This window comes from Marmota flaviventris, chromosome 4 (genome assembly GCF_047511675.1).
Source record: "Marmota flaviventris isolate mMarFla1 chromosome 4, mMarFla1.hap1, whole genome shotgun sequence".
Classification (NCBI taxonomy): Eukaryota; Metazoa; Chordata; class Mammalia; order Rodentia; family Sciuridae; genus Marmota; species Marmota flaviventris.
Genome location: NC_092501.1, coordinates 124,943,257 through 124,958,249, shown reverse-complemented (window position 1 = coordinate 124,958,249; position 14,993 = coordinate 124,943,257). Strand labels below are relative to the sequence as shown.

Here is a 14,993-nt window from a genome sequence, read left to right as displayed (position 1 = left end):
CTAAATGATTTCCCTTCCCTCTAATTTTGGAACTAATACCGTTTTGGTGTTGGATGTGCAGTCATCCTTAAAGTTTCTTCTCTTTTATCTCACAATTCTCTCATTATTTTCCTTTTGTTGTTCTATTTTTTTTTTTTTTTTTGAAGATTTTTTCCACTTTCTAACCTTTATCAAAACAAGGAAATTTAAAATATGGTTGAGTTTAACAGCTTTTCCCTTTTTTTGATTTCTTTGGCATTATTTCTTGTTATGTTTGTGGAGGGGAATCAACACTAAAGCATTATTCATTGTCTGTTAATCAGATTTATTCTTAATACATTTCAGTTTTTAAATATTTTAAATATTTCTTAAATTGACAGATAAAATTGTATGTATTCACTGTATATAGTATTATGTCTTGAAATATATGTATATTGTAGAATAGTTAAGTCTAGCTAATTAGCAGATGTATTATTTCATATAGTTACATTCTTGTGATGAAAATACTAAACATCCACTCTTTGCATTTTTAAAATATACAATATATTATCATTAACTCTAGCCATCATGTTGTACAGCAGATCTCTTAAACTTATTTCTTCCATCTGTAATTATATACCTTTGACCAACATCTTCTCATTTCACCCTCTCCCTCCCCTGCATCCCATATGACCTTCCCAGTCCCTGGTAAACTACTTTCTACTCTGCTTTAATGAGATCAACCTTTTTAGATTCCACCTATGAATGAGACCATGTGGTATTTGTCTTTCTGTGTCTGGCCTATTTTAATTAATAAAATCTTGAAAGCCATCCATGTTGTTGCAAATGATAGGATTTTATTTTTTATGGCTGAGTATATTTTCTTGTACATATATATACCACATTTTCTTTAGCAGGGAATCCTGCGGTTTGCTAAACCCGATAACCCTGCTTTCAGTGCCTAATGAGAGTAAACTAGGAAAGTGGAGGTGACCTGGGAGTCCCTAGACAACAGTGATTTGGTCAGTTGCAGGGCCATGTGTCTTACCTGCTTCCTTGGCAGTCATTTCAGATTTACAAGGAATTTTGGATGGGGAGAAAGAGATTATCCTTGTTGAGTGGTGATGGATCCCCCCCCCCCCTCCTTACTAATATTGACCGTGTCAAATCAGATTTAGTTACTCAGAAATACAGTACAGGCCCTGCCTCTGCTCCTCTTCTACGGTTTCCCCATGTTTTTTTTTTTTTTTTCTTAATATTTATTTCTTAGTTGGACACAAATATCTTTATACCAAGATGCAGAGGTGGTTGAATAGGAATCCGTGCAAAAAGGCTCCAAAGTAGACAATAACAAAACATCCCAATCGCCAGTGTCCAGTCTGTTCCCTGTGTTTCAGAATACTCAGGGGAGTGAGAGCTCTTGATCTCTGCCCAGGGCCTAAAGCTGACTTGTATGGTCCACACCTTTATAGCTTCCTTCTGGAGGCTTGTGGTATTTTCTCTGTCCTATCAGCAAGTCTTCGATGAGCTCTGACACAAGACTCATAGGTGTTTTGTCAGACAAACAGAAGAACTTTGAATGTAATTCTAGCCATTTGTGCCCCAGATATTTCTGATTCAGTGGTTTTCCTCCACGAACCTTTCATTCATTTCCTTTGCTTTCTTTTCCAAATTATGTCTTTGCAGCTTTCAGGTAAAAATCCAGTTTCAAAAAAAAGTAGCATGTTTATATGAAAGGTTTGAAAAAATTAAATTTCTAATCATTCTTTTTGTTGCATATCCTTTGGCTTAGCAAATTCTGCAGAAATGTACATGTTCTTTTCCCTCCTTCTCCCTCCCCTCTCTCGAATGAATATACAAAGATGTTTCTTGCATTTTATTTGAAATAGAAAGTATTAGAGATGACCAAAATGTCCCTCAGGAGGGATATGTTTGTATTTGCTTCTGTTGCTTAATTGAAATGACTGAAATAAAAACATAGTTAACTGATTTCTGCTTATGTTCAAGAACAACTTGATTAAATAAAATTCAGTTAATTCAGTAATATTTTTAAACTCCAGCTGAGAGTTTTAAGTTCATTTCTTTATGTGAATGTAGAAGATTTTTAAAGTTCTTTTATAGCTTTTCCTTTGAAGTTGGTATTCAGTTGGATTATGTAAATGGATCTTATCACAGATAGTTTTAGTTATAACTTTAACTTTCAAAGTATAGAAGCTATCATGTAGTAAATAATAGTTCTGTTTAGCATTTGTAGACATAGGGACTATATGCTTGTTTTCCAAATTATTATAGGTTTTGAGTTTCTACGTATTGTTTCCTTTTACTGAAAATGGGTGCCTTCTTTAAAAATATATAATAGTTAATTTTTATAAATTATAGATATGCTAGTAAATGTTTTATTCAAAATCAAAACCTAACATGAACCTTATAATAAAAATGTATCTTACTGTCTTATAGATACACTTAGTTTTTAACCCCCCAAAAGTTTTATCCTCCTCTTCATCTACTGAATTCACCATATTTGGTTCCTAATTGCTTTAGACAGTTTTAAAAACTAAATGTCCCTCTGCCAGACTTAGGTCAGCTTTAAAGCTTCTCCAAAAGGCTGTGATGGAAATTTTAGGAAAGGATGCTCCATGAGGGAGAATGCTTGTTTGGAAGAAGTGTGTGTGTGTGTGTGTGTGTGTGTGTGTGTGTGTGTGTAATATATATTTACATTCTGTGGTCAGATTTTATGTTGCAATTATTTTTGATGATGCAACTTGCCTATGAATTAGATCCCAAATACTTTGTAGTGGGTCCCCGCCCCCTTTCTGTTTTTATAGTATTATGCCATGAGAGGGCAGTATTGTAGAGGTTAATGTTCCCTTCTCAAATGTACTGCGAACAAGTTTATATTGTGTTAATAAGCAAACTTCTTAGATCTACAGTATACTAATTGTAATCTTAACTGATGCATCCTTGCAGATATTTTAAATTAATAGAGATAATTTTGTCACAGGTTGCATTTTACACCCAGATCTCTTGATTTGGGTTTGGCAAAGTGAATTATTTGTTCAGTGTGACCATAGGGTGAGCCTGCAGTACTCCTTGGCTACTTAACTATTTTTTAATCACCATCATATGCTCCTTTTGACTGATTCTGGACACTGAAAATGGGCAGACTACCTCCAAGGAGTTGTGTGCTTTGAAGGGTACTGGACTATTTCAGTCTAATAAGATTGAGTCTTGGAAGAATTGCCGCTTAACCTCAAAACTTGCCTTAGTGACTTGCTGAAAATGGATCTCTTTAGGATCCAACCCAGGGACTGACTTTTCTAGTTATAAATGGAAAAAGGTATATTTAATTCCTGGTGCTGTTGGGGAGATATGATTTCAAGGCTGATGGCTCTGGGGACATTTGGGGAAGATACCCTGGATTTCATTCTATGGTTTCCTTTGACCCAATTTTTTTTTGCCCAGCACAGAAAATGTAGTGTTAGTTTCTAAAAGTAACGGATAAATTCGTGTGAAGGTACTATTATTCAAAAAGCAAATGTAATTTTATTGGCATTTAAAAAATATTCTTGCAGTAGGGTTATTATTCTTATAAATAAAACCCTCTATAAAATCATCCCATTACTGCTGCCTGTAAGAACCAGATAATTGAAATCGAGATGCTTCAGCTCCTGCAAGTCTTTAGTGGTGGGACTGGGCATGCCCAGTAGATCAGACGGTTCTTGTTGCAAATAGGAAGCGTTGTCGGTTGAGCAGTCGCCGGGACCGGCCACTCCGGGGACCGGGGTCTGACTCCCCTTAAACGTAAGCAGTGCGGGGCATCGATCGTGTCTTCAGGGACCTAGACACTTTCTGTCCATGCCGTGGCCAGGCATTCCCAGGCCGTGGGGGCCTCCGCGGCCCGCGCCCCAGCTGCTCCCAGAACTGCTCGGCCAGCCCACCCGAGGAGCTGAGCTGGAGTGCAGGCGGGGGAGGCAGCCCAGGGAGCTGGGCGGGCGGGGAAGAGCGGAGGGGCGGTCCGACCAGGAACTGGCCAATCGGCGCTTCTGTGTGCTGAATATATGTTGCACTTAGACCGGGAGACCCGGTCTAGAGCCGAGTGGAGCCGCGCTGCCGGTCCTGAGGCTTCGCGTAGCGCTGGGATCTGAATCTGCCCGGTTCTCCAAGCCCCAGAAGCCGGGTTTCTTTAAACTGGCGCTGCTGTTTTCTCTCTCCTTGGGCTGTAGAAAACTAGAAGACTTTATCTAGCACAAGCAAGGCTGCTGCTGTTCCCTCTTTTTTATATTTTTTTCCACGAGGGTGTTTTTGGCTGCAATTGCATGAAATCCCAATGGTGTAGACCAGTGGCGATGGATCTAGGAGTTTACCAACTGAGACATTTCTCAATTTCTTTCTTGTCATCTTTGCTGGGGACTGAAAACGCCTCTGTGAGACTTGACAATAGGTAAATGTTGGCTGGAGTAGTTTTTTAAAATTTACTCGAGAGGTATTTGTAATAATGCAGGTAAAAGATAGCCGGGCAAATTCCTTTGTCCGTAGCTTGAGAGATTACTGTGACATGGATGTTGCTTTTTGAAATGTTCAGAATAGCGTTATTTTCGCAGGTCTGGTCAAGAGAACAGGCTTTCCCACATTATGTAATTTAGCCCTTTGTGGCTGAGTAAAATAGGGAAATGCCTGGATAGTCGTTAGTAAGAGAGTGGCTGTATTTTCTGGAGGGTGATAAATTTCATAGCGTTTGAGAACGTTCAAAATATGATGTTAATAACATCACAGAATTGAGAGATCCGTCTTTTATCTTGGATGCTTAAGATAAATTCCATTTGTTTTTGATGATCTCTTTTATCCTCTTTTTTCAGCTCCTCTGGTGCAAGTGTGGTAGCTATCGACAACAAAATCGAGCAAGCTATGGTATGTACTGATTAAAAATCATTTGTATTAAACATGGGCACAGCACAGAAAGCGAGATGTCTTGGGGTGGAACCAGTGCATCCCTTAGGACTAGATGATGTAGATTGTTCTTCATACATTCAGAAAAGCTGCTGCTATCTCTATTCTGCCAGCGTGGGGCCACATACCATGGCTGCCATGGACGAAAAGGCCCTCAGGGTATTAAATGTTCTCTCCTGGACTGATTTCATACAACCTTAGGATTTTTGTAGGGTGTCCCCTTTTGCTAGGAAAACGCTGGCTCAGCGTCTCCTTCCGTTGGTCCTGGGCACATCTTTAAGGATGTGGCTTCACTAGGAATCCTAAAATTTTACTAGGGAGCCTGGAGTGGGGAGGGCCCCAGAAGTGGGGATCTCAGTGAAGAGCCTTCTAGACCGTGCACAAATGGATCCCCAGCAATGCATGCTACTGCAGAATGAAGGAGAATGGGAGAAAAGTTTTGTTTTCTCAGCCTGCGCTTGGATTTCTCCTATTTTTTATTTCCGCCTTGGCCGTTCTTTGTTATTGGAGCAGCGCCTGTGGCTCTTCTCACGGGATTCTCTGCCCACTGTTGCTAGGCAAACTCCGAACCTTTAATTCGGAGCTATAAATAACTCGGGCTCCCATTGGCTGCGACGTCTGCCCAGGTTTCTGTGATGTCAGCTTAATCACGAAAAGAGGGGGGCCTGGGGTGGAGGGAAGAAAATGCGGCAACATGCTCTGTAGGAACTGGCTGCAGCCGGTGCTGAGGGAGGCGGCTCTGGAAGGCTGGGGAGGGACTTGGGGGCGGGGAAACAGCCACTAAGCTGCGGGCCTGAACATCCCGGAGGCCTGGCTCCAGGAACTCAGCGCCCAGTGTAGGAGCCTAAGTGCATTTTGCCATCGCAAATAGGAACCCGACTGTATGCGTCCCTGCTAACCCCTGCAGAGGAACCATAGAATTTTGGAAGGCCTGATCACTTATACTTTAAACTTAAGTACTGTGCTCTTGTGGTTGTATTCAGATTTCCCTAAGTCTGGTTTATTGAACTTTTTCAAAGGCAAAATATGTGAAAGATTAGGCCTAGAGAGCTTTGCAAAATAATGCTTTAGAAATTCAGAGTCTAGGAAATAGTAGATTAAACCCTTTTTCTCCCCCTTTTTCTTGTAGGATCTGGTGAAAAGCCATTTGATGTATGCAGTTAGAGAGGAAGTGGAGGTCCTCAAAGAGCAAATCAAAGAACTAATAGAGAAAAATTCCCAGCTGGAGCAGGAAAACAATCTGCTGAAGACACTGGCCAGTCCTGAGCAGCTCGCTCAGTTTCAGGCCCAGCTGCAGACTGGCTCCCCTCCTGCCACCACGCAGCCACAGGGGACCACACAGCCCCCTGCTCAGCCAGCGTCCCAGGGCTCAGGACCAACCGCGTAGCCTCCTATGCCCGCGCAGAACTGGCTGCTGCTGCTGTCTGAACTGAACACACCAGGAAGATGTACTAGGGAGAGTCTGCCTCCACAGTCACCCATTTCATTGCTCGCTGCAAAAGAGACGTGAGACTGACATATGCCATTATCTCTTTTTTTTTTCCAGTATTAAACACTCATTTGCTTTTGGCTTGAAGAAATTTATTAGTTGGGTGAATTAAAGGTTACAGAGAATTAGCATGGATTGTACCTTGTGCAGCTTGGCAGATAATCTGAGGAATGGTTACTTGATGCTGAGGAGCTGTGTGCCTTTCCATCCCTTCTTGCTGCCCACCCCACTTCCAGGAGTTCTGCTGCTGGTAGTGTACTCCATGGGGTTAGGAAGCAATGGAGCTCCTCACTGGACTTTGTACTCTCCTCTCCCCCCCATGAGGAACTTGAAAGGGAGGCAAGAAAAAGACTAAAAGGAGGGGGAATGCAGTTCATTGTACACACTGACGACTGTCACCAAAACCTATAAAAAAAAAAAATAGTACTGTGCCTCTTTTATTAAACAGTGGATGACACAAAACTATTAGTGATAAAACGGTGACAGGTAGCTGGGACCTAGGCTATCTTACTATGAAGGTTGTTTTGCTTATTGTATATTTGTGTATGTAGTGTAACTATTTTGTACATTAGAGGACTGGAACTACTGTTTAGGTTGTACAGATTGAAATTTAGGTGTTTCATTGGCTGTCTAAAGAGGTGTGGATTGTCTTTTATATAGAGACCTACATAAAACTGCTACATGACAAAAACCACACCTGAAGAAATTTTAAGAATTTGGCACAGTTAGTCACTTTGTGTAATCAGAAATCTAGCTGCTGAATATTTTGAAGTAAATCCTTGTTCATTGAAGTCTTTGGATTGAGCAGGTTGATGACTTTGAAAAATGATCAGTTTTAGCTAATAAATTGGAGTTCCCAGTAGGGGTTTCTGCATATCACCTGTATAGTAGCTATATGCAAATGTTCCTGTGCATGTTCTCTACACAGTTGTAAGGTGTCACTGTATTTAACTGTTGTTCTTGTCAACTTTCAATAAAGCATATAAAATGTTGATAAACAAGTGTTTCCATATTACAGTGTGAACATAATTGCAGGTATTTCCACAACTGTTTGCAGGTTAAGCTAAGCAATTTGGCTAGTAAAATCCTGACAGGGAGTAGAACTGCTGGACAAAGTAGGAGTGTGATGTGGAAGGAACTCGACACGGCATTGTTGGGCTAGTAAGAGAAGAGACAGTGGAGAAGATGGCTCAGTTCTTCCAACTCTAGCATGTCTTGGACAAGTCACTTCACCCCTGTGGGCTGATGAAAAGGATTGAAAGATAAATGTCTTAAATTTTCCTATGGCTTTAAAATTCTGGAATTCATGAATATCTTCATCTTCCAATGTTTACTGAACCAGATGGGAAATAAGCCTTATTCTGTTTTTAATCGAGTAAACATCTTTAAGATCAAAAAAAATGAAACTTAAGAGATACCTGATTTTCACTTTAAGGACTCTTCACCTTGGGTTGGGATGTCTCTTGTAGGGTGCTCTGAGCTTCTAGCTTCTGGAGCAATAATTTATTTTGTCCAAGCAAAAGACCTGATTTCCAGGGGTTGCCTGAACTCTATTTGAAGTAGGACCTGATGATCAAGGGAGTCCTTCCCAGCTGATTCTATAAGAATGTAAAATAAGTCAAAATTTAAAAATACACTGGAATCCTAAAGCTAATTGTCTATAATCTGCCTGAGGACCTTAGCAACAGCCCTTTGCCATATGGGAATCAGAGCATGCACAAACTCTATAAAGTGCTCGTAGGACAAGGACTTAACTTTCTGAATCTGTCACTTCTCCATTTGTAGGAGATTGACAGGTAAGTGGGTCATGAGACTCCTGAAAAGGCTCAGATGGCATGCGTGAGTTAGAAAATGGAAGTATTGAAGCAGTGAACTAGCTGCCCATCATAGCCTGCTGGCCGTTGCCCAGAGATGTTTGGGGAACTTGAAGAGGACTCACAAAAATCTTGTGTCATATTAATTTGAAGATCAGATAATTTTGACTTAAATTAAGGGATACTTAGGTAGTAATTATATTTTCTTCAAAAAGGAAAACTGTAGTGAGTAGCCATTTCATCTTTTATGTTTTTAAATGAAATTTCCTTAACATTGTATGTGGAAATTGTGGAGGATTTGGAAAAGCTCAATCTCTTCTCCATTACTGAAGAATCCTTTCGGTCCTTCTATTAAATATGTGAAACTCTGAACCTGAGCACAGTGGTGTACAACTGTAATGCCAGCTGCTTGGAAGGCTAAGGCAGGAGGATCACAAGTTCGAGGCCAGCCTGGTTAACTTAGTGCGACCCTGTCTCTAAAATTAAAAAATAAAAAGTACTGGGGTTGTAACTCAGTGGTAGAGTACCCCTGTGTTCAATACCCAGTTCCTTCCTCCCCACAGAAGAAATAAAACTCCATTGAAATTTTGGTAGCCAAATACTGTATGTGAAGTCAGAATTAATTATTAAAATTGAAAGATGTTCCCATAGGTGCCTTTCATTTATTATATGTATTTTAGGTGATTGACATATTTAATCATACTCAAAAAAGGTGTTTTGCTACTACAGACCTAACTAGGCCTTATTAGCCTGTAGGTTTTATATAATTGATTGTATCATATTTATGTTCTGTGGGGCAGGAAAGATTTCTGAGGAGAATGGAATGCTGGAGGGCAGTGGGTGTTCATGACATCATTAATTGCAGCAGGACAGACCGCCTTTCAATGAAGGAAAAGCCAAGGAATTTTACATGATTTTAATGAATGTCTGTATTCTGTTTCAAATTAGCTATGTTCAGTAACTGCTTTTTTTTTTTTTGCATATTTTAAGAGCAAAAATTTACTCTTCATTTTGTGATGAATATGCCATGCCAGAATCAGTTTTTAAATTATGCAAGAAATGTATAAAAGTTAATTATAACTAAAATTAGAAATGAAAATGAATTTCAATACAGACACCGCTGGTCCTTACGTGTATAAAATGTGTAAAACAAGTAATTGAAGCTGCGGGGCCTGACAACATGACTGCTTTTAGATGTTAACTTCAGCTCCATTCAGACAGCAATAGTGGCAGAATTAGAAACAGAGCCAGAGAAAATGAAGTTTCCTCTCCCTCTTAGGTAACAGGGTTTGAAATGTGCGGCAGGGTACCTGCACTGGTGTCAGGGAGGAACAAGCACCGGGAGCTAAGAGACTCTGCGTGCAGGAGGAAGTTCAGAACCCCTCAGGCCTGATTTCTCCTCTGTAAAAGGACTGGATCAGATTACATCCTGTCCTATATGCTTTGAACTTCTGCTTTCCACTGTGACTTGATTTTATTCTAACTTTGGGAGGAGGGTGTATGTGTGATGTGTGTGTTTGTTCATTTAATTTCTTAGACCAAATTAATTTGGTTTTAATACTAGTTTTGTCTGTTACTAATTAAGTGACCATGGGCAAGTTACTTGTTGGCATCTGTGGCCTCATGCCTCAAATGGGGACCTTCCGTCTCCATAGGAGTTTCGTAAGGCAAATATCAGAAGGTTGAAAGCACAGAAATGGGTTCAAAGCAACCCTCCAAACAGTGTCAGCTGTTGCTTTTGAGTTATTCATTCTCTTGTTCATAGTTGTGTGTACATGGCTGTGTGTGTGTGTACTGGCAGTGAACCCAGGGCCTTGCTGCTGGGACAGTGTTCTCCCCCCCTGAACTACATCCCAGTTTAAAAAAAAAAAAAAAAAAACTTATTTTGAAACAAGGTCTCACTGAGTTGTGATCCTCTTGCCTCAGCCTCCCGAGTAGCTGGGATTACAGGTGTGTCCAGCTATGTATTTAATTTTATATTTTTCTTAGGAGTAAAGCTATTGCAGCTTGATTTTTCTGAGAGCTTTTTGATTTAGCATTTGATGATAGTAGTGGCTGTTTAAACTTTATTATGAAAATGCGCATAGGAAGAAAATGTTCCTTGGAGAATGTGGGCAGAATGCACCATTTCTTCTGTATCTAAGAAATGATGCCAAATGACAGCTGTTTGATTGATGTGCATTAGAGAAGGGATTAACTGGGAACTGTCCATGTTTGAAAATAATGTTGGTGGAAGTAAGTAAACGGTGAAGAAAATATGTCTTAAATTATTAATTCTTAATGGAGAAAAGTTCTACATAAAATAGTGCTATGGAATGCCAGGCAGGCCTGAAATTATAGGATCAGTTATCGAATCCTATCAGTAGCTACTGGAAGACTCAGGAGCCTCTAAAAATGTGCAAAATTGCTACGATATTCCAAGGTAGATCAGCATGCTAAACCAGTTATTTCAGACTCCAGTGTCTACCAGATATGACAAGAAAGCCCCGAGTGAGTGAGGTAAGACACAGAAGGTACAGTGACTGGCAACTGAGGAGGGGAGTGCTCGTTCTGATGGGTTCAGCTGCCACTCAGTTCCATCCAGCTGCCGTGTGGGAATTCAACCATCCTGTTGCCAGAACATTCAATTTTCAAGATGTAGAAATTCAGGGTTCTGTCTGGAAATAACTGTCTTCTGAACATTGTGCAGACCAAATAAAAGCACACCTCCTAAGCCGATCAGCCCACAGGTCACAAATTTCCACCCCTGCTTTCCATCTTCCTTCTATCTGTAAGAAACAAGCTTCTGCCTAAAGTGGCAGCTCACCTTTCACCTCAAAACAAAACAAATCTGAAAAATCTTTTGGATTAGAGAAAGTGGACACAGCTTTAGCTGGTGAGCTACGTGTTAGTCTGTTCAGAGAATATTTACTGAATACCTTCTACGTGTTGGAGATAAGTAGAGGGAGCAGGTCTCAGGGACAGCTACGCAGCTGCCTGCAGGACAAATGAGGTAATTTTTGTTTCGTTTTCCAGCAAAATTTGCCTTATGTGATATAATGTCTGAGCCATCCCTGCGCTGTTCCTTCTCAGGTGAGCCCTTTGGCAAAACAGTTCTGAATTCTAAGAGTTTCGCTGAATAGGTCACATTTCCTCATGGTACTCTGGCCCTGCCATTACATTTTATAGTTGACTCAGGGGCAGAGACAGTTGATGTGATACCCCAAGGCTGCATCTCACACACACACCCCAATTTCCAGGGACAACATATATTTCAATTAAAATAATGTGTCCCATTGCTTCCTAATCACATTCAATTCATGCCCTAATATGTGGTTTGCAGTCACTGTAGACCAGGTGACCAAGAAAGTGGAAGACTCAGTGACTTTCCAAGGACCAAGAATACAATGGAGGCTTTTAGGGTGACCAACTCCACCGGTTTGCCCAGGACTTTTGGTGCCTACTCCAGGAAAGTCCTAGGCAAACTGGACAAAGTTGGCCACCCTGGATCCCATTTCCTCTTCTACTTGGACACAGTTATAGCTCCCACCCACCATGGGGTGAAGTGTAACCATGATTTAGTGAGTACTGAAGTGACCCATCCCGAGTTGGCCCATATGAAAACCACACTCGGTGATCTGCTGTGCCTCTTCTCCTTCCCCAAGACCCTGGAACCAGGCAGATGAGGATGAAGTGACCTCAGAAGTAACAGAGCCCTTGTCAGCTGAGTCCCAGAATGACTGGAGTAGGGTGCCCTTCCCCACTATCCTGGAATCAGGCAACCCTGTTCCATGAGCAAGGGTGCTCCCACCATTAGGCATTTTAGAATCATCTGCTTCAGTGATTCTAAATGCCCTGAAGGTGGGTGCTACTGTCAAAAAACTTAAGCCACTGTGACACTGACAATGGTTGGGTGGTGGGCGGTGATGAAACTATTGGAAGCCAAAGACATTGAGATCCGTACTGTGAAGTGGAAAAAGCATTTTATAAAAACTCTCATCTGTGAGAACTTAGAAGGCTAACCCCACCATGTACCTTGTCACTGTGTAGCTCTGACAGGCCAGGGCGAGGGACCTATTGCTCCTCCCTGTTTGCCAAGAAACTCACTATTTACCCCTTCTATGTTTTTCAAGAAAAAGATGAACTCAGAAAGGAATTAGTTTGTAAGTAGAAAGGGAATAAAAGATGTGGGAATTTGGGACTGTGCAGTATTGGAAAAGCTTACTGCTTCAAACCCCAAAGAGTTGGAAGTAAGACTAAAAATCAGTAAATGTTCATTAAGTCTTTCTGATTAAGCAAAGTGCTCCATCCCTTCAGCAAAGATTGGACAATTCATGCCATCAGGTGACCTTTAAGTGATCATCGTTCAGCTGATGTGGTAGGGGAGAGAGACTAACAAAAAGATAAAATAGGCATGGGAAGGGAAATATTTTACATCCTAGTACTGACACAGTGAATTGACTGTAAACAAATAAGGGAGAAGCCTAGTAAGTGTTCAAGGAACTTTTACGACCAACGAAAACACAAGCCAATGGAGCCTTAAATAATAAAACAAAACCTTGTTGGAATTTTCAGATGACACTTAGGCTTCCATAGTTGCAGGAGCTGGAAGTGGGTGAAGCACTAAAGCTGTCCAACCCCAAAAGAGAGTTCTCCCCAACACCGTTTTCATATGTGGCCATGGGGAGATACTGAACAAGAAGAGCTTCTCTCACAGAGCTGGGAGCCTGGAACTTTGGAGAACAATGTGCCAGGGATTTCTTAGCAGAGAGAATAATCAGGATGAAATCAGAGAAATCCTCCACTGCCAAGCTAAAGGAGCCTTCTCAGTGCTTGCCTGGCAAGACGTCATAGCTGCCACGGCCTGGGGCCTACTGCATGTCTCTCACACTTCCCAAGGAGTTTCACTGCAATTACTGTGCCCACCACTGTGCATTGTCAGTGGAAAGGAAGATAATTTGTCTCGGTTCATAGATCTCCAAACCTTGGGGAGCCCATCCATACCTGTGCCTCATGTATAGAATTGGACCTGGTGTAGAAGTTGGATGGGGCTTCGGATTGTTGCCTGAGACAGGGAGTTTGTTCTGTCAAGACAAGAAGATGAAATATTTATTAATTTTAGTATATTTTTTGTGGTGCTGAGGCTGGAACCCAGTGCCTAGCCCATGCTAGGCAAGCGCTGTACCATTGAGCTACAAGCTCAGCCCCTGAAATATTTATTTTGATCCACTGGCAGAGACTGTCCGGCATTTACCAAAAATTATTCTCCTCTTCCTGGGCACACAGACTGCATTTCCCAGATTCCCTTGCAGCTGGGTGAGCCCACGTGATTAAATTCTAGCCAATGGAAGATGGGCAGAAATCCTGCCCTCTCATTTCCAGGCCTGGTTCATAAAAACTTCCCATGGGCAATCCTCCATTCTCTTTCCCCTCCAGTCAGCTGGGTGGAGACAACTGCAACCACTTTGAAAATCACATGTTGGAAGATGTCACAGCTTTATCAGCCTGGGTCCCTGAATGACTGACTGGAACAGAGACCCTCCCCCATTTCCCCAACCTGCATGTACTCTGGACTGATATACAAGAGCCAGAAGCAAATTCATATTATGTTTTAGGCATGCATTTTTGAGTCTTGTCATCTTTACTGGTACATAAACATGGGGAATACGTGAAACAATATAACAACAGATTAACATAAATTGAGCATATCAGAGCCAGGGTGCAGTAAATAGATGAATAGCTACATGAAAAGGGTAAATCTTGACGGTGACTTTGAAGAAACTATAAAACCACTCATGGGAAGAATAGTTCGGGGCATAGCTGTTGAAAACAACTATGTGGTACGAATTATTTTCCTAAGTGTTTAGAAAAAAACTCTTCCATATAGTGAGACTTGAAAGAATTCCCCACGCAAAGACACTTCACGGGGAGAATTCCAATTTTATTGCAAAAGGCTGTGTGCTTATATAGAACTAAGGGGAGATGGCAGGGCTTAGATAAATGGCAGGCCACCCGTTTATTGGCAAGTTCTTCCAGATATCAGCTCCGGAGCCCAGGAATTAGTTCTTATTGGGGCTAAGGTTCCCCGCCATCGAGATTTGAAATCGGCGCTGATGGGAGAGTTCCCACGGACGGGAACTTGTCGCGCCACTGCAGAAAAGAGGAAGGTAGGAAGAAGAGGTCCTTAGGCACCATGTTGGGGTTTTTCTCTGGGGTGCGGCTGCCGTTTATACTTTTCCCAACAAGACTAAGCCTGCTTGAGTTGTAAAATGTAGCTCACTTTGAGACATGCCACTGGCAAAGTTTCAGGTGAGATCAGAGGCACAGTCTGGTACTCCTCAAGCCACGCCAGGCCCACTGGTCAGAGACATGTTTTCTCAAAGAGTGACTTAGTGCTGTCCCTTCTGAAACTGGAGTACTGTTCCAAGTCCTAGCATCCCAGAGTCTGTATCCCCTCCAGTCAGCAGCTGCTGAGTCATGACTGCTGCTCACTCACCGTGACCAGGCTTGGCAATCCAGCTGCGGCAGCCCCACCACACTTGCAACGGCTCCACACTGACAGTTGCCAGCACGCGCCTCTCATCCAGTTCCATACCTGGCCCAGGTAGCCATTGAGCTTGTTTTCCAAAAACCAGCTAATTTCATGTCTCCACACTCACCAAAGGGAGTGAACATGGAGACACCATTCTGGGCTGGCACGTGAATCCCATCCCTTCCAGCAAACAGCAATAGGCAGGATCCTGCCCCAAGCTCCCGCCAGGCTAGCGAGTCACTTGGCCAGAGAATTCTGTGTCCTTGAAGAAACT

General features: G+C 41.9%; 1 protein-coding gene across 3 annotated transcripts in view; it reads left to right on the top strand.

Annotated features, from left to right (window-relative positions):
- Positions 1-7,395, top strand: part of Tsc22d1 (TSC22 domain family member 1) — a 114,622-nt gene extending 107,227 nt beyond the window's left edge. The window contains exons 1-3 of one of the 3 annotated variants that reach the window (XM_027928788.2): positions 3,707-3,759; positions 4,815-4,866; positions 6,035-7,395. In XM_027928788.2, the coding sequence (XP_027784589.1) occupies positions 4,864-4,866; positions 6,035-6,292 (261 nt within the window). In that variant the 5' untranslated portion in view covers positions 3,707-3,759; positions 4,815-4,863 and the 3' untranslated portion in view covers positions 6,293-7,395. Of the gene's footprint in view, positions 1-3,706; positions 3,760-4,024; positions 4,400-4,814; positions 4,867-6,034 lie in introns of those variants that run through there. The other 2 variants (XM_027928787.2, XM_027928785.2) reach the window with 2 other exon arrangements.
- The last annotated feature ends 7,598 nt before the right edge of the window (positions 7,396-14,993 follow it).